The sequence below is a fragment of the Podarcis gaigeae genome (assembly GCF_964106915.1).
Source record: "Podarcis gaigeae genome assembly, chromosome: 1".
Classification (NCBI taxonomy): Eukaryota; Metazoa; Chordata; class Lepidosauria; order Squamata; family Lacertidae; genus Podarcis; species Podarcis gaigeae.
The window spans coordinates 8,056,597-8,083,995 of NC_139678.1; the positions used below are offsets into that span (position 1 = coordinate 8,056,597).

At 42.9% G+C, this 27,399-nt stretch overlaps 1 protein-coding gene across 4 annotated transcripts; it reads right to left on the reverse strand.

Annotated features, from left to right (window-relative positions):
• On the reverse strand, positions 1–25,258 carry LOC310843252 (potassium channel, subfamily K, member 16-like). Of its 4 annotated transcripts, none has more exons than XM_083736276.1 (6): positions 25,029–25,258; positions 14,727–14,927; positions 13,357–13,477; positions 7,780–7,943; positions 4,367–4,529; positions 1–540 (listed from the first exon to the last, which is right to left on the reverse strand). In XM_083736276.1, exons 1-6 carry the CDS (start codon positions 25,158–25,160, stop codon positions 284–286), a joined length of 1,038 nt encoding a protein of 345 aa, XP_083592402.1. In that variant the 5' UTR covers positions 25,161–25,258; the 3' UTR covers positions 1–283. The 4 variants fall into 4 exon arrangements, with proteins under 4 accessions (XP_083592402.1, XP_083592401.1, XP_083592403.1 ...); XM_083736275.1 differs by lacking the exon at positions 25,029–25,258 and adding an exon at positions 23,700–24,548; XM_083736277.1 differs by lacking the exon at positions 25,029–25,258 and adding an exon at positions 18,676–18,833.
• Between the last annotated feature and the right edge of the window lie 2,141 nt (positions 25,259–27,399).

The window sequence follows — 27,399 nt, forward strand, 5'->3', positions numbered from 1 at the left end:
TTCTTGCGTGTAGCTGATTTTTATGTAATTTTTTTAATAACAATTTATTTTCCAAAAAGATGACACCAAAAGTAAACATAAAAACAGCAGTATATAAAACTGATTTTTATGTAATAGCCACCCTCCCTCCCTTGGTTGCCGAAACATGGCTGTTTCACAGTTTATTAGGAACTGCATAACTTAAAGAGCAACTAGTGAGTTTTTAAGGAATACGCAGAATGTCACAATAGCATATAATTATAAAAAGCTCAATGGAAGTTCTTGAGTACAACTGATTTTTATGTCAATCTCCACGAGCCTGCAATGATGTACTTGTACTCTCCGTCACTGAAAATCTAACAGACTGACCCCTCTGGGACAGTGTTATGTTGTCCCCACTACTCTCTCTTCGCGCACTGCTTCTTCTTCTTACTGGAGCTGGAGGTTCAAGTAACGAGGAGACAAGGTCAAACAGCACAGCTATCCAGGCCAGACCAATGACGATCCAAGTGGCTGCGAGGAGCCGGTAGCCCACAAAATATGTCCTGTCATGCTTCCTCCCTGGAGACACAGAGAAAAGCAACAGTAAAGTGTGAGGAGGTGATTTAAAGGACCCGCCAACTCAGACCTCCGGCTTCCGACGATGAGATATGGCAGCCTCCCAAGAGATCAGACAAACAGCTGTGCCAGTAATTCAGGGTTAAATAATTAACCCTGACCCACACATCCCGGGGAGGGGGGAGCTGCGCCGCACCACCCGCAGACCGTAGGTTATCTGCGTCCAAGGCACGAATTTAGCAACTCTCCAACGTCAGCCCCGTCAGCCGGGAGTTCCTGCTTCCTAAAAATTAAAAGGTTTGGCAAAAAAATCCAGGCGTGTTATGGATGGAACGAGTTAAAAGAAAAATCTGCTAAACTACACAGTCGCTGGGGGCCAAGTTTCGGACTTCAAAAAGACTCCTTTCTTGTCGTTTTGTTGAATGAGGTGAGCGGCTGCCGTACTTTTATATTTGGTATTTCATGACTTGGCGAACCCCACCAAGAAAGAATTAATTACCCAAAGGAAACGCAGGAGGCGTAAAATAATTGGACTTATTGGCGTTATCGCAGTCCTCAACGAAGAGCCCTGATCAAAATTGGCAGAGCAAGATCAGATATGACCAGATCAGCTCGGGATGAGGAGGAAATATGGCGACAGTAGAAGCTCTGACACAGTAAGAAAAAGGATATGATCAGAAAAAGTCTCCTTCAATGGGGGGAGATTGGAGATATATTTTTATTGGAATTACAAAAGGGGTGTTCTTTACAGAGGATGCATTTACTTGCATGGAATTCAGTGGTGCCTCGGGTTAAGAACTTAATTCATTCCGGAGCTCCACTCTTAACCCGAAACTGTTCTTAACCTGAAGCACTACTTTAGCTAATGGGGCCTCCTGCTGCCGCTGCTCTGGCGGAGCACGATTTCTGTTCTCACCCTGAAGCAAAGTTCTTAACCTGAGGTACTATTTCTGGATTAGCGGAGTTTGTAACCTGAAGCATCTGTAACCTGAAGCATCTGTAACCCGAGGTACCACTGTATTACTGTTTGAGAAGAGAGTGGCGGTGAACTCTGGATGCCTGCCAGCTGTCCGAGGGTCCTGGAGAGCTGGCGTGGGTTTTTATGGGAAAACCGGAACAATCTTTGTGTGACTTACTGATTGCCAAGTACACTCCTACAATACATTTGAAACATTAAAGATCAAAAGACAGTGCGAAGTCGCTAATGAACTTCAACCTTGGATGGAAGTCCAGAGCCTGTTAGAACAACAATCAGCAGAAAAAGGAGGGGTCATCGAAGGAGGACTGTGCTTCAAAATATTAAGACTGAGAACAATGTGGAAAAAGCCCTCTGCATGATTATAGAAATAAGGAATGGTCAAATAAAACAAGATAGTTATACCAGCGGCTGACTGATCGAGAGAGGAAATTGTCAATATCAGGACTGGAAAATTGTGAAGTAACAAAGAAGACAGCAGAAAGATAAAGGATGGACATTTAGCTCTTGAATCCAGAACACGGGAAGTCCCATTGAAATTTATTAATTCGGATTATATAATTCCTATTTTGTTTTTGAATGTGGAAATATTTCGTTTGATTTGTTATTAATAATGTTTTTTAATTGGAAAATGAATAAAAAATTTTTACAAAAAAAGAGAGAAAGGACTCGCCAACTCAGTTTATCTAAACTTCGTTAGGTCATGTTCACACCATACATTTAAAACACATTTCTACCACTACACATAGGAAACTACCAATGTCCTATTTGTGATGACAAAACAAAATTCCTTCCAGTAGCACCTTAAAGACCAACTAAGTCAGTTCTTGGTATGAGCTTTCGTGTGCATGCACACGAAAGCTCATACCAAGAACTGACTTAGTTGGTCTTTAAGGTGCTACTGGAAGGAATTTTGTTTTGTTTTGACTATGGCAGACCAACACGGCTACCTATCTGTAACTGGAACTATTTGTGATGGTTTAGGCTCATGATGATGTTTGAGCCTGTCAAGGCTTTGGTGTGGTTGCACTACCAAATTTCCAATCAGTGCACATCCTGTAACTTCCTGCTCAATGATAATGATGATGATGATATTAATAATAATAATTTTATTATTTGTACCCCAACCATCTGACTATAATTTTATTATTTGTACCCCAACCATCTGACTATACAGGGGTGCCTTCAGATGTATTCTAAAGGTTTTGTGGTTCTAACCCTAACCCTAACCCTAACCCTAACCCTCAGAGGTGGACCTCAGTGTCTGGGCTGAATAATGGGGGTGGAGACGCTCCTTCAGGTATACTGGACCGAGGCCATTTAGGGCTTTAAAGGTCAGCACCAACACTTTTGTGCTCAGAAACATACTTGACTAGAAGTATAACCACCCCACCCAACCCCACTTACCATTCCTCCCTCCACCTCTTTCCCCCTCTTTTCTTCCTAATACCAATTCACGAACTAAGAAATTGGTTCACTAATAATGAAGAAGTGTGCATGCACACGAAAGCTCATACCAAGAACTGACTTAGTTGGTCTTTAAGGTGCTACTGGAAGGAATTTTTTTTGTTTTGACTATGGCAGACCAACACGGCTACCTATCTGTAAAATGAACCATGCGTTGTAGATATTACTCCACATTTATTATGCTATTTTTGTGATATACAAATGACATGAGAAAACTTGGTGTACTTATTTGTATAACATTATTCTTGTTAATAATAATAATAATAATAATAATAATAATAATAATAATAGAAATGTAGAAACATTTATTATTTCCATCCAACATTTGTTGGCAACAGTTTGTTCCAGTTGTTGGCCTCAGGCAGCAGTGGTTGCAGTTGCTAGAATGGTGCAAAATCTATTCATTTTGTTAGATTGTGCCCAATTCTCCAGGTCATTCTGAATTCTGGTTCTGTCTTCTGCGGCATTAGCTATCCCTCCCAGTTTGGTGTCGTCTGTGCATTTGATAAACATCCTCTCAATTCATTCATCCAAGTCATTTATAAAGACAAAACCCTGTGGCACCCCACTTGTCCCTTTTTTGCAGGATGTCAACGAACCATTAACGAGTACTCTTTCGGTTCGGTCAGTCAGCCTGCTACAAATCCACCTAACGCATACCTTCTTCAACCCACATGTTACCTGCTTCCTCTGGAGAAAATCATGCAGTACTTTGTCAAAAGCCTTACCAAAATCAAGGTATAATATGTCCACAGCATTTCCCTGACCCATCAAGTTTGTAATTTGATCAAAAAAAGAAATGAGATTCTTCTGGCATGACTTATTTTTGAGAAACCCATGTTGGGTCTTAGTAATCACAGCATCCTTTTCTAAATGCTCACAGACCAAATGTTGAATTATCTGTTCTAGGATAGGGATGTCCTTAATAATAATAGTAGTAACAATAGTAACAATAAGTTTATTGTTTATACCCAACCCATCTGACTGTGTTGCTCCAGCCACTCTGTGCGGCTTCCAACATATAGAAAAGCATAATAAAAAAGTAAACTTTAAAACACTTCCCTATACAGGGCTGCCTTCAGTTGTCTTCTAAAGTTTACTTATCTCCATACCCTTCAATATTTCTCCAATGAAAATAGGGACGTCTTAGGGAAAGCAGGACATTCCAGGATCAAATCAGAAACTCGGATGGCTTCTGTAAATCCGGAACTGGTCCTGGAAAATAGGTATACTTCGAGGGTCTGTACTTGAGAAACTTAAAATATGGTTTGGGTTCCAAATTATAATCATTGCCAACCATCATTTTGTATGACACCTGATCTGAGCTTTCATATTCTTCAGCACAACAGTGAAGCCCACAATATGAAAGTATTTTGAAAGCCTTACCTATTAGATAGTCTCCAAAACCAATGGTGCTGAGTGTAATAAATGTAAAATAGACAGCTTCACTATAAGTCCAGTCCTCCATCCATTGAAAGAGAAACGAAGGTAAAATAAGAAACATTTGAATCCCCAAAACCACATAGAAGAAAAGATATTTTGCTGTTTTCTGAAAGATAAAGCAAAAAAGAAAATTTAAAAGGTAGGTTTGATGCAACAGAGCTCAGTGTTCTTGGCCTCCAGCCATGCACTGGGATTTTAGGCTGCATTAACAAATAAATAGTAATAATTCTACCCTAGTTAGACTTCATCTGGAGCACAATACCCAGTTCTCCATATGACACATAAGCCAAGCCACGGTTTAGTGTGGCAGTGCAAGGGTGCAAGTGTTGGATAAAATAATAATTTAATAAAACTGTATTTTGATCATTCCATGTTCTTTTGAGTCTACGGCCTGGCTGAACTAAAAAGGCCTGTACCTGCCTTTTTAGTACAGTACAGAACTTTTACAATACAGAACTACCCTGCTTTGAGGTAAAGTGCATAGTTTATGTCCGTTCTCAAACACTGTTAGAATCTATGGGTTCCACTGTATGCCTAAAACAAGAATCAGCTAGGCATGGCAATTGTTTTGTAAAAAAAAAAAAATGAAAGAGGAAGAAATTGGAAAACTTGTAATGAACAGGAAAATTAGTCAAAGTCTTAAGAAAGAAAGACACTAAAAAATGGTTGTATGTGGGGGGCCACCAGGGGGCGCATTGAAAGATGGCCGACAATAACATCTCTCCGACCCACACAAGGTAATTAAGAGGCTGATATGGGAGTATGCAGCCTCCCTTGCCCCCCAAGGGAATGGGGGGCACTGCCTTGCCTGCTGTGTCCATAATTCACCCCCGGATTCGAAAGAAGGGGGTGAGGGCACTAGGCACGAAGCCCTCGGGTGAGGTCGGCTCTCCCGGACACTGTCTCTGATCGCGCACTGGTTTGCATCAGCTCGAAATATATAATTGGAAAAGAAGCAAATGCACACACTTCAAGTGAAGATCGGGAGTAAAGACTGCTGATTAATGAGATCTCTGTGATGCGGAGTGACGGGCTGGACAATAAATCAAGTGAAGACTCATCATTAAAAGATCGGTATGTCGGAGTGAAACGGAAAGGGGGGGAGGTAAAAACTTTTCCTTTTTTTTGGTCTTATGTGAGTACCCAATAACCCTCCCCCCCAGAGAGAAAGAATCGTTGCAAATTACTAATCACAAGCAGGAGATTAAGAACTGGGTGGAAATGAATTACTGATCAAAGAGAGGACTGGTGGGAACATCGGGAATGGAAAGAAAGCTTTGTGACGCAGTTACAAATGGAGATGCGTCAAGACAGGCCTGCCCACAGGAGGACGAGGAGGACCATGGTCATTGGAATGTGAATGTATGGTTATCGGAATGTGAATTTGACCTGGCAGGGCCCCCTGAGATACAGATTGGCAGGCCTGTGGAAATCAACGGACAGACTGTGGGAATGTTTTTTACGGAGGTGTGGAAATGGCGTCTGTCCTTTATGTGATATGGCTCTTGGAGAGTGTAAAATCCACAAAGGATATGTTTGTTTTCAACCCGCTTGTGAAGATTATCAGAGATCACAAAGAAAGGAATATATGATAACAACAAGAAGATGAGGAAAATAATAAAGAGACTATCTGGACAGAACTGTGAAATTAAAGCAGCAGCAAGAGTGATGTTTGGATCCCTTTTGGAGCTCGAAGTATGGGTACCCCCAACAATTTTTTTTTTTTAATTTGCTGTATAATTTAGAACTAATGTGATTTGGAATTAATGTGATTTGATTGGCCTGTTAATAAAAATTATTTTTTTAAAAAAAAGAAAAGAAAAATGGTTGTATGTAATCACACGGCATTATGATGAGGGCTGATCTGATAAACCAAATGATTTGAATTGGTTCGGGATGACAACATGGGGTTGCACCTGTTAAGATTGCTGTGATCCTTGGATTGGTGAATAAACATAACGTGTGTAATCTAGAAATGTATAAAGAACATGGCCTTGGATGTGGTTCTTTGCAGCCTTCTTCTTATGTGTGAGGCTGTCCCTATGCCCATTTCTTTTTCAATAAAGGCCTATCATTTCACTTGGAGGTTGCATCCTTTTCTTTTGGGTTGCTCTGTGGGGAAGCTACAGTCGAGGAACCTCCTTTTAAATTTCTCCAAGACAGGCTCCAGGAGAGGAGATGGTGGCTGCTTTGGCCACAAACTAAGGCATGGTTTGGCTTAGCATGTTTATACAAACTCAGGCTCATTGTTTGTGCCTGCAGACAAACCACAAGCTGTAAGCAAATAAGAAACCTTCATTTTAGAAACAAGCAAGTATCTAAAAGCCTTGGTCTGTCGTAAACCCGTGTTACTTGGCAAACTTGATTTTCTAAACATTGAAAAAAATGGAACTATAGGGGAAAGTAATCTCCAAGTTTGTAATATCCAACCTGTGTTGTACATTTTGTTAACGTTTATGCTTCAAAAGGTGATAATTCAATTTTTGTTCAGCAATTTTTGCACCCACCCTCACACCCACTAACATTTTGGAGAATTAAGAAGCATTAAATTCCATGAATTTGAGAAGATATATTTTGCAAATTTATACTGGAGCCATTTTCACTAAAGGCAAACAGCTGTGTTCCAAAAAATATGTACTGCTAAAACAAATAATTTGGGGAGTTTCTCTCATTCCTATTTGAAGGCAGAGCGAGAGTTTATCTTCCTCACTTAATTAGAGGGCATAATTCACATGTCTAATTTATTCTTGTCTTCCTCCTATTATAGAGGCAGCTAATCATATATGCATATGTATATGCAATAGGGACGCAGGTGGCGCTGTGGGTTAAAGCCTCAGCGCCTAGGACTTGCCGATTGAAAGGTCGGCGGTTCGAATCCCTGCGGCGGGGTGCGCTCCCGCTGCTCGGTCCCAGCGCCTGCCAACCTAGCAGTTCGAAAGCACCTCCGGGTGCAAGTAGATAAATAGGGACCGCTTACCAGTGGGAAGGTAAACGGCGTTTCCGTGTGCAGCTCTGGCTCGCCAGATGCAGCTTTGTCACGCTGGCCACGTGACCCGGAAGTGTCTCCGGACAGCGCTGGCCCCTGGCCTCTTGAGTGAGATGGGCGCACAACCCCAGAGTCTGTCAAGACTGGCCCATACGGGCAGGGGTACCTTTACCTTTACCTTTATGTATATGCAATATAATAGAAGAAGAGCCCTGCTGGATCAGGCAAGGATTTGGTCGAGGATCCTGTTCTCATCGAAGCTGACCAGATACCCACAGGAACCCTGCATACAGGACTTGAGTGCAGCAGCAGTCTATGTCACCCTCAGTCTTGTGACTGGTAAGATTAGAATTATCTGCAGATGAATTACCTTGTTTTCTTTCCAATACACTTTCTCTGCACAGGTTTCACAGATTCTTGAGACAAAAAAGCCAATATAGTTCAAGCAGATGAGGTTGAAGGGGATTCCAAAGAGAGCAAAAATAACACAAAAGATCTGACCATCTGCTGTTTGGGGACAGAGGTTTCCATAGCCTGTTAAAAGATTAAGAAAGGGTTGCAAAGGACGTCAGCGACTGTCGATTTGCCAATTACCTTCAGATTTTTCAGTTCTTCAAAATTTGTGACACAGTTATTGGATTAAAAAACGAATTACAAAATTCTTACTTCTTTTGGGATAAATTTAGAAGTGTATTTGATGATATGTCTTTGGTGATGAAATTGGACATGCAAGGAGCATCTTAGATAGAGGAACCACCATCGTGCCCAGATATCCCATAATAGCCCTCAGTGTAAGCCTTCAGGGCATCTGCTCAGACAAACCTCCCTTTTAGGTTATTTTGAGAATGGACTCAATTATGACTTGGCTGATCTATCTGCCAATTCATTCTTATTAAATAATTCTTATCCAGAATGTAAATTGGGACTTCCCGCACGGAATGCCATGGTGTGCAGCGGTCCCATAATAGCGGATCCCGATTCTGCACTTAATCAAGGATAAAAATGAGAGTAATTATCCTTCTGGAAACACCCCCCCCCCCCAATCGGAGGGGCGAGCCTTCACTTGCAGGTTGTCCATTAACTGTATCTCGTTCTGACGGAATACGAGGGCCGGGGCACTTAAAGAACAGGCATGTTTTGGAACAAGGAGACATGGGAACCTGCTAAATGAAATCAGCCATTGAGTGCCAAGGTTTTGATCTGGAGAGGACTTCACCATAACAGGATTATTATGTAAGTGAAGGGGAGCCCTTTGTTCTCTTTTTATATTTATATTATATTTGATGATCTATGATCCAGCAAACCTTCACTAAAGACATATTAAGAAATTATTAGTGGACTGAGTTTATTATTGGAGTACAACTATAAAGGGAATGCAACAGGGACTTAAAAAAAAAGACTTTAGAATTTGCCTGCAGAGTTCTTCAAATGAAAGACTGTGAAATACTGTGATGCTTTGTGGCACTGTCTCCTATAGGTAAAGGTAAAGGACCCCTGACCACTAGGTCCAGTCGCGACCGACTCTGGGGTTGCGGCACTCATCTCGCTTTATTGGCCGAAGGAGCCGGCGTATAGCTTCCGGGTCATGTGGCCAGCATGACTAAGCCGCTTCTGGTGAACCAGAGCAGTGCACAGAAATGCCCTTTACCAGCCAGAGCGGTACCTATTTATCTACTTGCACTTTGAGGTGCTTTCGAACTGCAAGGTTGGCAAGAGCAGGGACCGAGCAATGGGAGCTCACCCCGTCACAGGGATTCGAACCGCCGACCTTCTGATCGGCAAGTCCTAGGCTCTGTGGTTTAACCCACAGCGCCACCCACGTCCTTACTGTCTTCTATGGAGAGTGTTAATTTGGATCTACAACTGCTTTGGTGAGACATCAGCTTGTTAAAACAGTTGGGAAGATTAAGAACAAAGAGCTAGATGTCAACCCGGATCATGGCATGATGCCAGTATGCTTTTGGTTCAGATAAACAAGATGGTGACTGTGCTGGCTCTGACACACTTTGAAAAATCGCTCTCGAAGGGAGACAGCGCGGAAAAAGGATGATGCATTATAACATGAAAAGAAGTACAAAAGAAAAGTATTTTACACAGAAAATTATAAGCTTTAAATGCCGCTTGCAAGTTAATGGATATGGATTTTTCAAAATACGAGTGACGTTGTTACACTGGCGGCTGCAAAAAAAACAACAACAGAAGAAGGGATCGAGATAGGAATTGTTATTTTTGGATTACATATGAGACTATGTGTGGGACTTTGGAATAAATTATCTCCAAAAGATCAAAACACAGGAAGCCATCTAATGTGTTTAATTTGGAATGTATAATGGGTTTTATAAATTGTATTATGATTTGGTATGATTTGATATCCCCCTTCATGGATCACTGCCTTGCCGTGGCGAAGGGGCTTGAATAACTCAGAGAAGCTATGAGCTATGCCGTGCAGGGCCATCCAAGATGGACAGGTCATAGTGGAGAGTTTTGACCAAACGTGATCCACCTGGAGCAGGAACCGGCAAGCCACTCCAGTATCCCTGCCAAGAAAACTCCATGGACAAAGATTACCAGAATAAAAGACAAAAGTGGAAAGGACCTAACAGAAGCAGAAGACATCAAGAAGAGGTGGCAAGAATACACAGAGGAACTATACCAAAAAGATATGGATGTCTCGCAAACCCCAGGTAGTGTGGTTGCTGACCTTGAGCCAGACATCCTGGAGAGTGAAGTCAAATGGGCCTTAGAAAGCACTGCTAATAACAAGGCCAGTGGAAGTGATGATATTCCAGCTGAAATATTTAAAATTTTAAAAGATGATGCTGTTAAGGTGCTACACTCAATATGCCAGCAAATTTGGAAAACTCAGCAGTGGCCAGAGGACTGGAGAAGATCAGTCCGTGACCGAGAACTCCCAGAAGTGCAAGCTGGATTTCGAAGGGGCAGAGGAACCAGAGACCAAATTGCAAACATGCACTGGATTATGGAGAAAGCTAGAGAGTTCCAGAAAGACATCTACTTCTGCTTCATTGACTATGCAAAAGCCTTTGACTGTGTCGACCACAGCAAACTATGGCAAGTTCTTAAAGAATTGCGAGTGCCTGATCACCTCATCTGTCTCCTGAGAAATCTCTATGTGGGACAAGAAGCTATAGTTAGAACTGGATATAGAACAACTGATTGGTTCAAAATTGGGAAAGGAGTACGGCAAGGCTGTATATTGTCTCCCTGCTTATTTAACTTATAAGCAGAATTCATCATGCGAAAGGCTGGGCTGGATGAATCCCAAGCCGGAACTAAGATCGCCGGAAGAAATATCAACAACCTCAGATATGCAGATGATACAACCTTGATGGCGGAAAGTGAAGAGGAATTAAATAACCTTTTAATGAGGGTGAAAGAGGAGAGCGCAAAATATGGTCTGAAGCTAAACATCAAAAAAACGAAGATCATGGCCACTGGTCCCATCACCTCCTGGCAAATAGAAGGGGAAGAAATGGAGGCAGTGAGAGATTTTACTTTCTTGGGCTCATGATCACTGCAGATGGTGACAGCAGTCACGAAATTAAAAGACGCCTGCTCCTTGGGAGAAAGGCGATGGCAAATCTAGACAGCATCTTAAAAAGGAGAGACATCACCTTGCCAACAAAGGTCCGTATAGTTAAAGCCATGGTTTTCCCAGTAGTGATGTATGGAAGTGAGAGCTGGACCATAAAGAAGGCTGATCGCCGAAGAATTGATGCTTTTGAATTATGGTGCTGGAGGAGACTCTTGAGAGTCCCATAGACTGCAAGAAGATCAAACGCATCCATTCTTAAGGAAATCAGCCCTGAGTGCTCACTGGAAGGACAGATCCTGAAGCTGAGGCTCCAATACTTTGGCCACCTCATGAGAAGAGAAGACTCCCTGGAAAAGACCCTGATGTTGGGAAAGATTGAGGGCACAAGGAGAAGTGGAAGACAGAGGACGAGATGGTTGGACAGTGTTCTCGAAGCTACCAGCATGAGTTTGACCAAACTGCGGGAGGCAGTGGAAGAGAGAAGTGCCTGGCGTGCTCTGGTCCATGGGGTCACGAAGAGTCAGACACGACTAAACGACTAAACAACAATGATTTGATATCATAATAATGTGGCCCATATTGGAGTGTTATTAATGAAAATTAATAAAAATTATATCTAAAAAAAAAACAGAACTCAATTTGGCTGCTGGTGTAAGAAGAGGCATTAATTAAGAGGCTGAAAAACAAAGCAAAAAGCTTATCTTAAATTATCGATGCTCAATAACGTTTACCAATGGATAAGGATGATCTGCTTAGTTTAAAATCTTCATCTTATATTACTTTTAACTCTCCATTCCTTCAGTGAGATTAAATCCATTAGCATGGGAATAATAATATAATTGTAATTTATTATTTATGTGTTGCCCATCTGACTGGGTTGCCCCAGCCACTCTGGGTGGCTTCCCCTGTCCCATAGAAACAATACTTCAGTCTTGTCTGGATTCAGCCTCAAACCGTTGGAATGGAATGCGCTGTTTACTTAAAGGGACAGACACAAGTTTTCAAAGCAGAGGCTGCTAAGGGAGAGATGAACAGAACTCAATATGGCAAAGACATAGCTGAACACACCATTGATTGTTAGTATCATCCCACAGTTATTGCATAAGCAATTGCAAGAGTTTAGTTTGGTTTTTATTGTATGCTGAAAAGTTTAAATATATAACCAACATACTCCATGCATTTGTAAGGACCAGACTTGAGTTGTTTTCAGCTGAGATCCCATGAAGATTTTGCCAAGCACCTCGGAATAATCAGAGACCCAATTAGAAGACTAATAGTATCTACTGATTGAAATTTGCAAGTGGAAAGAGTCAAGAAATGAAGACTCCTGGGATACCTCAAGTCCAAAGGCTGAGAAACAGATAAGCCCTTCTCTCGGGTCTCAGAAGCCGCAGCTTTATGGCCTGCACTCGAAGAATGGATTATTTTATCCCTAGCACACTTGAATCAACAGTTTGTGCTTCACACCAGAAAGCTTACCCGGAGCTTTCCAAATGGTGTGTCGCGACAAGTTAGTGTGTTGGCTGCAGTGTGTAAGTGTGTCGTATGAATGCTGGAAAGGGGTTAGTTTAACCACCGGTTTGCTAAAGGTAAAGGGACCCCTGACCATTAGGTCCATTCATGACCGGCTCTGGGGTTGTGGCGCTCATCTCATTTACCATCCCGCCGGAGCGGTACCTATTTATCTACTTGCACTTTGGTGTGCTTTCGAACTGCTAGGTTGGCAGGAGCAGGGACCAAGCAACGGGAGCTCACCCCGTCATGGGGATTCGAACCACCAACCTTCTGATCGGCAAGCCCTAGGCTCTGTGGTTTAACCCACAGCGCCACCTGCGTCCCTCTACCGGTTTGCTAGTAAAACTCAATTACTGTGTCACAAATTGATGCATGTATAAAAACTGTGTCACCAACCTGAAAAGTTTTGAAAGCTCAGGAATAAACAGTGCTAAAAGGGTAGGTTCGCCCACTCATTCAGTGCATGGTTTTCTGCATTGAAGGCATTCATCTAGACATAAAGGGTGTGTGGTTTCTTGAGTGTATTTTGTAGCTTACTTGAAAGAAGTAATTTGCATTGGGAGACTGTCATGGGGTCAGTTTCACCTGGTGGGATTTGAACTTGTTTCGCTAGCCCAACTACTTTCCACACGGTGGTTTTAATAATAGGTTGACCCCAGAAGGGTGGGGAATAAATAACTAATCAGGGAATGGGCTCATTGGGCATATAATAAATGAACTATTTATTTGGCCAGAAAGGGCAAGGCAAAGATGAGATGTGAAGGATGATGAAAGAGCAAAACCAAAGCCTGCACCTTAACACAATTTATCTAAGCAAGAGCAGTTGAATGCCCTGCATACTATATTCGGGGAGAAGCCAGAACCAAATGACAGTACCTATTGTGGCTAACATAGTTCCCACGAAGAAGAAAGAATTAGCGAAATCCCAGCTGCTGTGTTTATCATGAGGTTTGGTTCCTATTGGATCTATTCCCAACCGAACAGCTTTTACCAGTTTCTGCAATTGAAGGCAAGACTCAGTTTGAATATTCCAACAATAAGAATAGCCCCTCCTCTGATTATCACTAGATACTGCTAACCAAATTGCTATGCACTCAGAAGGGAAGTTCTTCTGGATCCGTCGAGCAACCATGGCATTTCTTTCAGCCAGAACTTTCTGGAACTCATTTCTGGCACCTCTCAAGTAGGAGCCTTTGCCGTTAGAGGGGAATGAGGGAGGTTTCTCTCCCTTGAACCCAAGAGAGGGTTTTGTAGCAATGCATAAATGGCTTGACTTGCCTGTCTTCATAAATTCTTTTGGACAGAGTCTGCTTGGAGTATTGGTTCTCCCATATTCTCAGTCAACAAAACAATGGTGAGACGACATCATCTCCCATCCTCTGTTCTAAGGCACAAACACACTTTTCAAGGCAGTTAACCAGACAATGATTCAGCTTTTCTGTGACCTTGAACAGAGTCACCTGTTTTGCAACTGCTATATGACGTATGTTCTCCTTTCCCCAATATAGTGGTACCTCGGGTTAAGAACTTAATTCGTTCTGGAGGTCTGTTCTTAACCTGAAACCGTTCTTAACCTGAAGCACCACTTTAGCTAATGGGGCCTCCTGCTGCCACTGCTGCACAATTTCTGTTCTTATCCTGAAGCAAAGTTCTTAAGCCGAGGTAATATTTCTGGGTTAGCGGAGTCTGTAACCTGAGGCGTATGTAACCTGAAGCATATGTAACCCGAGGTACCACTGTATATTCTTTGCAAAATATGTTTCCCAACTAATGCAGTACAAATGCTAACAAAAACCTGCTCCTTATAACTGAATCAGAGAAAACGTCAAATTGGGTTTTCAATGATTGCTGTTCACAAGCTGGTTTTCATGTGGAAAGCCCCAGAGTAACGAAATGGTGCTCAGACACGGAGCTTTAAATTATGGCCAGGCCTGGAGAGAGTGGAGGAAAGCTCAGTGTGGAGAAGCCCATGCTGCCTCCAACAGTGTTGGCAGAACACAGCCATAATGTCTAGTAGTCATTCCTTGTCTTATCCTCCAACAATCTGCCTAATCCTCCATGGGGATAAATTTTCACATGCAGAAGGAAGGGTGAGTCCTTATGGCCCTATGCTGGCCACTGATTCGGTCCCCACCTCAATTCCCACCTCCTAAACTGTATTCCCCCCCATATATACTTTTTGACCTCTTAACCTCTGGTGTCCTGCCACGGTCTGTCATTTCAGTCTTGCTAAAGTAATGCCTTACCTGTATGAATACCTCCACCTCTTCTGGGCTGAGAGCGGTGTAGTTCGAAAAGAATTGTGCTTTCATGCGAAACGTTGCTTCTTCTAGTCTTTCGTGGTGATCGTTCTCCAGAAGCTCAATGACAAGGGCACCCATCACTATGTAAGTCATGTAGCCAGCCAGCAGTAGTATGCCCTGCTTCCTGCTGACACGCATCTTGTCCTGTGTGGGAATGAGGGCCAAGGAAGAAGCAGACACAAGAGCAACTATAGTTTAGTAAGTAAGTCCTTATTTGTCTTGACCCAGACTCAACAGTATAGCCCCATAGCTGGGCACTCTCCATAGCTGGACCCAAGCTAATGAAATGAATTTCAACAGGGAAGAATGTAAGGTTCTGCACTTAGGCAGGAAGAACCAGATGCACAAATAGAAGATGGGGGACACATGGCTAAGTAGCAGTACATGTGAACAGGATCCAGGGGTCTTGGTGGACCACAAGCTGAACATGAGTCAACCGTGTGTTATTAATATCTAAATTAGTATCGTTAAACATCAACAAAACGTAAATGACATTCCCAGAGGAATTGAAGGAGGCAGTAGTGCGCCCACTCTTAAAGAAAACATCATTAGATCCTTTAGATCTATCCAATTACCGCCCAGTTTCGAATCTTCCGTTCCTGGGTAAGGTGATTGAGAGAGCGGTGGCTGAACAGCTTGGTGGGTTTCTGGATGAAACCTTGGCTCTGGATCCATTCCAATCCGGCTTCCGCGCTGGTCATGGGACCGAGACGGCTCTGGTCTCCCTAACAGATGATCCCCGTAGGCAGCTGGATCGAGGCAGGTTGGGGCTGCTGATTCTTTTAGACCTGTCAGCAGCTTTCGACATGGTCGATCACAAACTCCTGGATGACCACCTCTTTGACGTGGGGATCCAGGGCACAGTCCTTCAATGGCTGCGCTCGTTTCTCTCTGGTCGGGGACAGAGGGTGGCGCTTGGAAGGGAATTGTCATCGCGCCACTCCTTGGTGTGAGGAGTGCTTCTGGGTGTGATACTCTCCCCGATGCATTTCAACATCTTTATGCGCCCCCTCGTCCAGCTTGTCTGGAGTTTTGAGTTGCGCTGCCATCAGTACACTGATGACACCCAACTCTATCTGTTGATGGATGGCCATCCTGACTCGGCCCCAGACATACTGATCAGATGTTTGGAAGCTGTGACTGGATGGTTACGTGGGAGCCAGTTGAAGTTAAATTCTTCGAAGGATGGATGGCGGCTAACAAATTGAGGTTGAATCCTGACAAGACAGAAGTACTGTTTTGGGGGGACAGGAGACGGGTGGGTGTGGAGGACTCCCTGGTCCTGAATGGGGTAACTGTGTCACGAAGGAGCAGGTGCACAGCCTTGGAGTCATTCTGGACTCCATGGAGGCACAGGTCAATTCTGTATCCAGGGCAGCTGTTTATCAGCTCCATCTGGTATGCAGGCTGAGACCCTAGCTGCCCACAGACTGTCTCACCATAGTGGTGCATGCTCTAGTTACCTCTCGCTTGGACTACTGCAATGCGCTCTATGTGGGGCTACCTTTGAAGGTGACCCAGAAACTACAATTAATCTAGAATGCGGCAGCTAGACTGGTGACTGGGAGCGGCCGCCGAGACCATATAACACCGGTCTTGAAAGACCTACACTGGCTCCCAGTACGTTTCCAAGCACAATTCAAAGTGTTGGTGCTGACCTTTAAAGCCCTAAATGGCCTCGGTCCAGTATACCCGAAGGAGAGTCTCCACCTCCATCATTCTGCCCGGACACTGAGGTCCGGCACCGAGGGCCTTCTGGCGGTTCCCTCGCTGTGAGAAGCCAAGTCACAGGGAACCAGGCAGAGGGTCTTCTCGGTAGTGGCACCCGCCCTGTGGAACGCCCTCCCCTCAGATGTCAAAGAGAAAAATAACTACCAAACTTTTAGAAGACATCTGAAGGCAGCCCTGTTTAGGCAAGCTTTTAATGTTTAATAGGTTATTGTATTTTAGTGTTTTGTTGGAAGCCGCCCAGAGTGACTGGGGAAACCCAGCCAGATGCACAGGGTATAAATAATAAATTATTATTATTATTATTATTATTATTATTATTATTATTCGAAGACAGAGGTACTTTGGCTGGGTCAGGACGATATGGGATTTGGGGGGGCAACTCCCATCTCTTGCGGGGGCACAATTAGTGCCAGCACTGTCCGTTAAGAGTTTGGGTGCAATCTTCGACACCTCCCTTTCCATGGAGGCGTAGATTGCAGGCTATAACAAAGGTGGCATTTTTTCATCTCCGCCAAGCTAAGCAGTTTGCTCCTTACCTCTATTACCCTGACCTAGCCACTGTGATCCACACGACGGTCACCTCCAGTCTGGATTATTGTAACTCACTCTATGTGGGGCTGCCCTTGAGACTGACCCAGAAACTCCAGCGGGTGCAGAATGCCGCGGCGAGACTCGTTACGGGGTCCTCGCTGCGGGATCACATTCACCCAGTGCTATACCAGCTGCACTGGCTCCTGGTGGAATACAGGGTCAGGTTTAAGGTGCTGGTTTTAACTTTTAAAGCCCTATACGGCCTAGGACCCTCATACCTACGGAACCGCCTCTCCTGGTATATCCCACGAAGGACCTTATGGTCTTCAAACAAAAACATCCTGGAGGTCCCAGGCCACAGGGAGGTTAGGCTGGCCTCAACCAGAGCCAGGGCTTTTTTGGCTGTGGCTCCGATCTGTTGGAACGCTCTGTCACAAGAGACTAGGGCCCTGCGGGATTTTACATCTTTCCACAGGGCCTGCAAGACAGAGCTGTTTCACCAGTCCTGTGGCCAAGGCTCTCGCTTTGGTAATCCTCACAGAACTCTAGCCCAATTGTTGCCATTAATTTGATTTAAACTGATTTTATAATGAATTGATTTTAGAATGCTGTATTATTTTACTGTTGTTAGCCGCTCTGAGCTCGGCTTTGGCTGGGGAGGGCGGGATATAAATAAATTATTATTATTATTATTATTATTATTATTATTATTAGGTATCAATGGATATCAAGAAATGGCAGTCATTGAACCTGACCCTGTGGGGGAAAGTCAATGCTCTTAAACTGAACATAATACCTAGACTAGTTTATATCTTAAGAGGAATTCCAATTCACAAAATTAAATATTTATTTAGAAAATGCCTTTGGGACTCTTCAGTTCCAAGAATATTGATTCAAAAAAATCAAATATTGATAAAGGAAGGAGGATTTGGGACCCCAGATTTAGGACTGTATCACTAAAAAGACTGAGACTGATGAAATGGAAAAATAAAAGTGAGGCTCCCTTCCACTATTGGATTTAAGACATACAAACTTGCAACATATGAGCAACTTGCGTTTAAAGCAGACTTGCCGTGGACAAATTCAATGATATGTTGAATCCATTCTTACAAATACTGTACGTAGTAGGTTAAGATCTGGTGAATTAGAATAACAACTCTGTAAAGGATACAGTTTTGTTTTTCCTCTCTCCCCTCTTTACTTTGCCTTCTATATGGTTTTAAAAAAATTGTCTCTAGAAAATGATTGCAAGGAAGCTCTCAGATGACCATATGTGAATATGTTGCTAGAAAAACTCGAAAAAAAATCTTCTTCATGTCGTATAGGTGTCTAAAATAAAAGATTATACTGACTGTGCAAAAAGCAACTGCTTCAATTACTTCTTGGGAAAGTTGGTTGGAGTGTTAGGATACTGCATGTCAAAACACACTTTCCACTTTCTCTTCCCAGGTTTGGTTTGGTTTGGGTTTTTTTAAGAAATACAGTTCATTGGGAAACATGGAGGAAGAAAACCAGGAGGTTTTGTCATGTTGGAGCTAATGTGTTTTCCCACATCCATAACCAGCCCCGGGGTCATTTGGAGGAGGGAATTGAAAGGAGGAGAGAGGTCTTTGCTTGGCTCATCACTCACCCTGATAGGGACATTCGATTCCAAATCCTCTTAAATGATCCACTTCTTTGACTTCCAATATCTGATGGGAGAGTCTCAGTGCTTTCCTTTCACTCGGTAGCTATTTGGTAGGAGCAGCCTGACCACACCTTCATGGGCTCTATGAGGTCATGGGTATATTACTCTCTTTTGTGGACTGGCTTACCTGGTCCTCTGTGAGGTCATGCCCTCTGTACCTGCTGGGCTGCTGAAAGCCTCCAGGTCTGAGAGGCTGGTAGGAAGATCAGACCACAGTATTTTAGAAATGTACAGGGGCCAAATTTGACCTATTGCTACTTTGAGCAATGGGAATGCTCATCAGATGGCACCAAACTGGGAGGGGTAGCTAATGCCGCAGAAGAAAGAATCAGGATTGGGGGTTGCCATTTGTCCTCTTTGTCCTCATGGGCATTTGTCCTTATAGGCAGAGTCATCATAGTGATCCATAGTTAAAAGCAGAAGTCAACAAATGTGTCCTCTTTTTTGCAACCCTACATTGAGCCCCAGCTAACAAAATGAATTTCAATAGGGACAAATGTCAGGTTCTGCACTTAGTGTTTTTTTTATAATGATATTTTATTAGAGTTTTCAGAATAAGACAATAACTGGAAAAAACACAGGAAAAAATACCAAAACACAAAAATACAAAAAATACAAAAATACAAACAATTAACATAATAGAAAGAAAAAAAGAAAAAAGAATAACAAAAAATCCCTCTTTTTTTTTATCTCTCTTCTTTGGTTAACTTATTTTCCTGACTTCCTCACGCCTCCCTTTTTTGTATTCCACTTAGAGACTTGGTTCAGCAAATTCATCCTATTGGTCTATCCTTAATTATTTTTTCTCACATATTTAACTTTAAACTTTCATCTAATATCAATCCACTCTTGCATAATCTTTTACCTTATTACTAGAACCCCTTCATTTCATTCCAATGTCATCAACATTCAAAAATTTTACAATGTTTCTGTAAATAGATTTTAAATTTCCTCCAATCTTCTTCCACCAACTCTTCTCCCTGGTCTCGAATTCTGCCAGTCATTTCCGCCATTTCCATGTAATCCATTACTTGCATCTGCCATTCTTCCAGGGTGGGTAGATCTTGTGTCTTCCAATGCTTTGCGATGAGTATTCTTGCTGCTGTTGTGGCATACATAAAAAAAGTTCTGTCCTTCTTTAACAGTCAGGTTCTGCACTTAGGATGGGAAGAACCAGATGCACAAATATAGGGGGGGGGGGGGAGGTAATCTGGTTTACTAGCAGCATATGTGAAAAGGATCTACGAGTTTTGGTGGACCACAGGCTGAACATGAGACAATAGTGTGATGCAGCAGCAAAGCTAATGCTATTGTTAAACCCTCGGAATGAATAAATGCTAGGATTTTGGTGAATTGGGATATGAATTAGAACATAAGCTGCAGAGCTGTTCCAGACAGATAATTCCCGGGCCAGTTTATGCAAATCAACCTGGCTGACCCAGGGCTATCAAGAGTACTATAGGGGTTGTTAACAATACAAGGGAACTTCCCTCTTGACCCTAGGTGTGAACAAAGACTGGGGATTTGGTAGGTTGCCAGGGTACCTGCTCTGGGGGAAGACAAGGGGTCTCTGGGGGGAAGAAAGAGGGGGGGAGGAGAGATCCATCTTGGAGAGAGAAGCTGTATGCCTGTACTGCTGCCTCTTGAACTGAACATGCCATAAGATCTAGACTCCTTCCATGCAGACTGAAGGTTTAAATAGCTGAATAAACCCTATTTCTTAAAGTCTGACAGTTTCCGCCGTGTCTTCTATTTTCCAAAGTGACTCTCGGCTACATATCAACAGAAGCATAGTGTCCACATCACAGGAAGTAATAAAGGTATCCAGAGTCTAGAAGCCAAACCTGATAAGGAACGGTTGAAGGAGCTGGGTATGCTTATTCTGAACAAGAGGAGATATGAGAACCATCTTCACATTCAGGAGGACCCAACCAACATAGAATCATAGAGTTGGAAGAGACCACAAGGGCCATCGAGTCCAACCCCCTGCCAAGCAGGAAACACCATCAGAGCACTCCTGACATATGGTTGTCAAGCCTCTGCTTAAAGACCTCCAAAGAAGGAGACTCCACCACACTCCTTGGCAGCAAATTCCACTGTCGAACAGCTCTTATTGTCAGGAAGTTCTTCCTAATATTTAGGTGGAATCTTCTTTATTGTAGTTTGGAACCATTGCTCCGTGTCCGCTTCTCTGGAGCAGCAGAAAACAACCTTTCTCCCTCCTCTATGTGACATCCTTTTATATATTTGAACATGGCTATCATATCACCCCTTAACCTCCTCTTCTCCAGGCTAAACATGCCCAGCCCCCTTAGCCATTCCTCATAAGGCATCGTTTCCAGGCCTTTGACCATTTTGGTTGCCCTCCTCTGGACACGTTCCAGTTCATAGAACTGTCCTAAATCCCATCAGCTGCCAGACCATAGGAAACAGCCTTAAATCAAGTCAGATAATTGGTTCGTCTGGATGAGCATCAGCTACACTGGCCGGCAGAAGCTCTCCTGGGTTTTTAGTCTTCCCCAACCCTACCTGGAGGGGCTACAGATAGAGTCTTGAACATTTAGCATTTAAAGCATGTTCTCTGTCACTAAACTGTGACCCTTCCTCATCTCTTGAATATCGGATTATGCCTTCAGAGCCTTTCCAGGCAATCGGTTTCTCCCAGAAGGAATACTGTGGTGTTTCTAAATTGCAAGGGGAGGTACAGCCATCTTTCTTCCAGTTAGCCTCTCTTGTTGCAGGTCAATTGCATTTCCCCAGATATGATCCACAGCATTTGATCTCTGTGAAATGCACCCAGCTTGAACTTGCTTTGCACTAATGAAGTGCTGTGTGGCCTGGCAGCACCATCCCTGTGATAAACAGCAGTCCTCCCTTTTTCTTGCGCTGTGTTATGACTCTCATTTAAAACCTTTCTATATCTGAGGGCTGGGAAGAGAGGAGCATTTGGGTAGCTGTTTAAAGACAAATGCCTCTGAAAAGGCAAGGAACAACAGCAATGCCATCCTCTTCCCTAATAACTAGGATTGACAGGTCTCATGGGGCCAGTGAAGTACAGTGGAACTTCGGAAGCCGAACGCCTTGAAACTTAAACGTTCTGGCTCCCAAATTTCAGGACTCCCCCGCACCCCCTCCATGGAGTCCCATTTTAAACATTTATTTCTATATAGTCTTCCATACTCAAATTTTTATATCAAAACATATTATCCATAGTAATTGTTACACTACAAGTGAAATCAAAATTCTACTAATGTTTCCATCTGCTTACAGTGGTCTCCTAAATAACTTATAATTCCCCCCCCCCATCTGAAACCCAAGTTTTACCAAATGTGAAATATATCTGCATATTATTGTAATGATCTCAGGCAGGTAAGCAAGTCCCGATAAAAATTTATGACTCTCTGGCAGTTTTATGGTACGCTTATTTACAAATTATACCCAGAGCACGGCTCTGAGCCTGCCGCTCTTTGCTACGAGTCGGTCACTTTGAGTCTCCTTTCCGGTCACACCACGAAGGGTGCCAAAGTCCAGACCTTCCTCTTTTACACTTCTATTGCACTTAAACCCTTTCAGCCCTTCTGATTCGGGGAGAAGGTGGGTAGATTCCTTCCCGCTCTCAGAAGAGCCCACTGAACGCTGTTTCTCTGCTGGTTGCATAGCAGCCCCCTCAATGCCATCTATCTCTCCCCCTCCTCCTGCCTGCGAGCTGTCTGAGCCTGCTGCTCTATCTGAGTCTGGGACCTCTTGGTGAAGGGGGTGCAGAGCTAACTCACTCCTGCTCTGTCTGCATTCTGTCGTCTCCAGAGACAGACTCTGGCTCTCTCTGTACTGGCATTCCTTCATCTTCAGAGTTTGACTCTTCCCAAGCGTTCGATTCAGCCACGTCCCTGACAATTATTTTCAGCTATCCTACCCCACTAATGAAAATAGTGCTGTGCTGTACTCTTAAGAACATCATCGACACCCCAAGATGGCTTGCTTCCCCATTCTGTTTCCAGGGAAGACAACAAGGAACCTTGCAGCACCTTAACAGCATGAAACAAGGTAAGAGGAAGATATTTAGCTCTCCCAGAAGCAGAGCATCTCTGCAAATGTAGTAAACAGGAACCTGATACTGTGGAGCATATTTTCTTTTCTTGTGATTTTGGCATTTATGCCAGAAGACAATTGTTAGAGGCCTTACAACTCAACAGGCTCAATTCTATGCCACCAATGGTTCAGGACCTGCTCTCGGACAGGAATGATCAAATTACTTTACTAGTGGCTGAATTTTTGAGTGCTGTCCATGTAGAAAGGCTAGGCCATTATAAAGAGATTTAGTGGTTCTTAATTGATTGGTGATGTGGTAGTGTTATATTGTATTATTTATGCAAATTGATTTTCTCTGGCGTTAAAGATCTGACTGGGACAAACCTTGTTATGCTGAGCTCGTATTTTGCACAATTTGTATACGGTGTTTGTTTGATACAGTGGTGCCCCGCAAGACGAACGCCTCGCAAGACGGAAAACCCGCTAGACGAAAGGGTTTTCCGTTTTGGAGGCGCTTCACAAAACGAATTTCCCTATGGGGTTGCTTCGCAAGACAAAAATGTCTTGCGAGTTCCCGTGGGTTTTTTTTGCTTTTTTCGCCCTTTTGCTAAGCCGCTTAATAGCTGATCTGCTGATAAGCCACTTAACAGCTGATCGCTAAAAGCCGCTAGACCGCTAATAGCGCTAATCCGCTAAGCTGTCAATGGGCTTGTTTCGCAAGACAAAAAAACCGCTAGACGAAGAGAATCGCGGAACGGATTATTTTTGTCTTGCGAGGCACCACTGTAATGTGTGGTTTGCTATGCCTAATAAAGGATTGACTTATTATATGAGCCACCCTAGCCACTAGAAGGCTGTGAAAATTTGTGACCCTCCTCCTGACAGTGGTGACAAACTACTCCTTTAGGTTTGTATTGTGTAGGAGCGGTCCGCCTTACAGGGTTGTCGTTCTGAGTCCCAACTTTCTCTCTGGGTTTCCAGTCATTATTTTTCTTGAAGGGACTGGGTTCTAGTGCTCCCCCTAAGTCTCCTTTGATTTCATCTAACAAGATAGAGATTTCAGTTACTGTTTCCACTTTCTTATCTTTAAGGAACCAGCGTAGGTGTGCAGGAACCTGTCTATAAAATTGCTCTAAACTGATCAACTGTTTAAGTTCATCCAAGGTTTTGATTTTACTTCCTTCCACCCATCCGTCCAGAGCTTTATCAATACTCAGCTGGGCATAAGTCTCTCCTGGTTTTCTTTTAATGTCACGAAAGGATTTTCTACTTTGCTCTGCAGTTAAAACAAACCACCCTTTCATTCTTTCTTTGAATGTGAGATAATCAGAGGTTTCATCTTCTCTTAAATCGGAGTATATTTCACTCAAAGTTCCACATATCTGTGGGTGTAAATACAGCATCCAGTTTTCCTCAGGAATATTTAAGTCCTTACAGGTCTGTTCAAAACTTAGCAGGAATGCCTTTGACACACTTAGGGAAATCTCTTCACATTAGCTGAGGTAAAGTCTCCACCCCTACCAGTGGATGTGGCAGTTCTGCTCTCAGCTTAATTTCCTCCATTTTTAAAAGAAACATGTATTTTTCATGGGCCATCTTGGCCTCCCTTTCTCTTTCTTCTTGGGCTAATCTGGCATTTCTTTCTTCTTCTTTTCCCTCATGAGCTAATCTGCTCTCTCTCTCTGCCATATCTCTCTCAGCCTGTATCTGTGCTGACCGAATGTCAGCTGCAATTCTGGCCTGTTCAGCTGCTAATTTTGCTTTTTCCTTTCCTTTCTCTGCTTCAACTTATGTCTTTCTTTCTCTCTTTCAACTTTATGTCTTTCTTTCTTTCTTTGCTTCAACTTTAGCCAATTCTAATACTAGCCTCAGCATTTCTAATTCAGTATTAGGATTCTCCTCAGATGCAACAGCTTCCTGTACTGGGTCATCCCGAGTCTCTTTTGCCTGGTGCTTGCTGGCCATTTTCTGACAGAAAAAAATTCTTCTTTCAATAAAATAACCTCAGTACTTTATTAAACTGGATGTTCTCTATCTGCACGTTTCTGTGGGGTTTTTAACTTCGTATCACAGCGCTGACCCTACTTAATATGCAACGGCGCAATGGCTCTCTCTCTCCCTGGTGCTGCTGCGCCAGCCTTCTGTTTCCCTTTCCCTCAGGTGAAATCCCCAATGGGGAATGAATCACGAGTGACAGTCAGTATTTTCCATATACAACTCGATGCTGATCAAACTACAAACTACATTACTTCTGGTAAATGAGCCACCTTAGCCGCTAGGGGGCCATGAAAATTTGTGTCCCAGACTGTTTCTTGTCTGCCCGTGTTGTATCTGAAACCCGAGGAGCACATTGGTTGCCAGATGTGAAATACATTGGCAATATTTGCAATAAGGGGCATGACGAACTCAGATCTATTTATTTTTAGTATGCCTCTTCTTACGGCCTTTTAAATGTGTTTGTGGGAGTGGAGGGCATTGTTTTGTTTTGGGCTTTGTTTTAACTATTTGTTTTGTCCTTTTACCCTGTATTTTTTTTTCTGAACCTCCCCGAGACCTTCAAATGAAAGGCGGTGTATAAATTTAATAAAGAATGAAAAATAATAATTAGTTGGCTACAGCCCCTTGTTGCCGTTGTGGGAGTGCTTCCAGCTGAACATTCAACTGAGGCATCTAATCATAAGCCTGCATTTTTTATCAAAGCTTATATATTTCAATCAGGGCATGTATCTTAAAGATTTTCAAATGTTTCATGCCAGGCAAAAGACCAGCTGCCTAAAAGGCCTTGGCAATGTTTTTTCCTCCTAGACAAGGGGCCCCCTGATTTATAGCAGAGATAAACATAATTAGGAATGAGTAAATAATAAAATGATACCATGTGCCTCCCAGTAAAATGAGCCATATCTTCTTCCTAAGGTTAAAAAGGCCAAGAGCAATGGAGAGGCATCTAGCTGGCAGAAAAAGAGAGCATTTTAAGGAAATCTTTTAAAGCTGTTTCTTTTTTTAAACTGAGAGAGTTAAAGGGCAATAAATGTTGGGAAGAGCTAATGGGAAAGCAGCTGGCTGGAAAGGAGGGGTGAAAGGAGGGGTGTAAACTGAAGAGGCTTCTTTTGAAGCTGTTTTTTTTTACTGAGTTCCTTTTTTACTTTACAAAGGCCTTATTCCTTTTAAAAGGCTACCTATGATAATGTATTAAATATATTGGCTTAAATGTAATTATGCAAAGGATTTAAGAAATGCTAGATTCTTATTTCATATAGTTGTAAGAGTTTTAACTATCCTGAAATTAAGCAGCCACCAGCCTAGCCCCCTGCCAGACAGGAGACGCCATAGAGCACTCCTGATATATAGTTGTCAGGCTTTTTGTTTAGAAACCTTCAAATGAAGGAGATCTTTCAATGTTGATGTGAACTCAAGATCCTTGACATCTGTTGAAGATAAAAATTCAAGATTAACTATCTGTTTTGGAAGGCAATAGGGCAAGGAGGGCAAGAGGTGAGCTGGTAATTAAGATTCCTTGTTGAGACACATGTAAGATATATTACTACTTATTTGTCATTTATAGATGGAAGAATATATAGCTCTTTGTGTTCCATAAAAGGACAGAAGGAAGTGGGTGTATCTTTTGTGATTGGTTCTAGCAAACAGCCAATAGGAATTTCAACCAGGCTGATTGGACAGAGGCAGCCACAGGAGGAGCAAGGGGGCTGGATTAAGGAAATATAAGTGCTGGCCAGAATGGCAGGAGGCCAGGCCAGAGCTTGGTAACCATACCACTGTGCCTCTCATTTATTTGTCTGACAAATAAATTATTATTTTAATTTCTCTATTGCTGCGTTGAATATTTCATTCCAGCTAAGCGTTAACCACAAGCAGGGTGCTACACAACCACCAGCATTGAGATGGAAGACTCTATCCTTTCCCAAACTGAGTGGTAGAACATCTGCTTAGCAGGCAGCGAGTCCTGAGTCCATCCTCCAGCATTTCCAAACTCCTACTTGAAATTCTGAATTGCTCCTTGGCGTCAGTCTAGACAGTATTGTGCCAAATGGCCCACTGGTCTGACTCTGTGTAACACAGCTCCCTGTGTTCCTAAGCATTCTAAATGGAGTGCATTTGTTAAGGGATGCAGACTCTCCAAGTTTCCATCCCTGTTTTTGATATGATCCTTAGGATGTCCCTATTTTCACTGGAGAAAAGCTGGAGAGTATGGGAGTGACTCCGTCTCACTAAGAACCAGCAGGCTACCAAGAAGCTGGGAATAATGTGGGATGTAACTTGCCCAAGTTCCCTCAATATTGTGGACCATTGTTCTTTGAATATTGTTGAAACAGAACATAGTTCAAATTCTGCATTGGGTTGAGATGAACTCTCTCCTTACCCGGATAAATAAATTAGAACTCTCCCCCCCCCCAAAAAACACATATTTTTTTCAAGGGGAAAAAGAAGAAACAATTTAGCACAGCATCCACAATGGCTTCCATCTGCAAAGTATGTTTTATCTATGCATATAGAATGTTTTTGTTGTGTGTTTCTCTGGGTATTACAGTCATACCTCGTGTTGCATTGCTTCAGGTTGAGCGTTTTCAGGCTGCGTCCCGCGGTGACCCGGAAGTACTGGAAAGGGTTACTTCCGGGTTT

Bases quoted from the DNA above. Each gene is read 5' to 3' on its own strand.
- LOC310843252 (XM_083736275.1), bottom strand. From the start codon at position 24,164: ATGCTGTATTTACACCCACAGATATGTGGAACTTTGAGTGAAATATAC. The intron at 14,928-23,699 runs GTAAGGCGGACC...ATTCCCACACAG, and splicing joins GGACTCAGAACGACAACCCT to GACAAGATGCGTGTCAGCAG. The intron at 7,944-13,356 runs GTACTGTCATTT...ATCTTTTAACAG, and splicing joins AACTATGTTAGCCACAATAG to GCTATGGAAACCTCTGTCCC.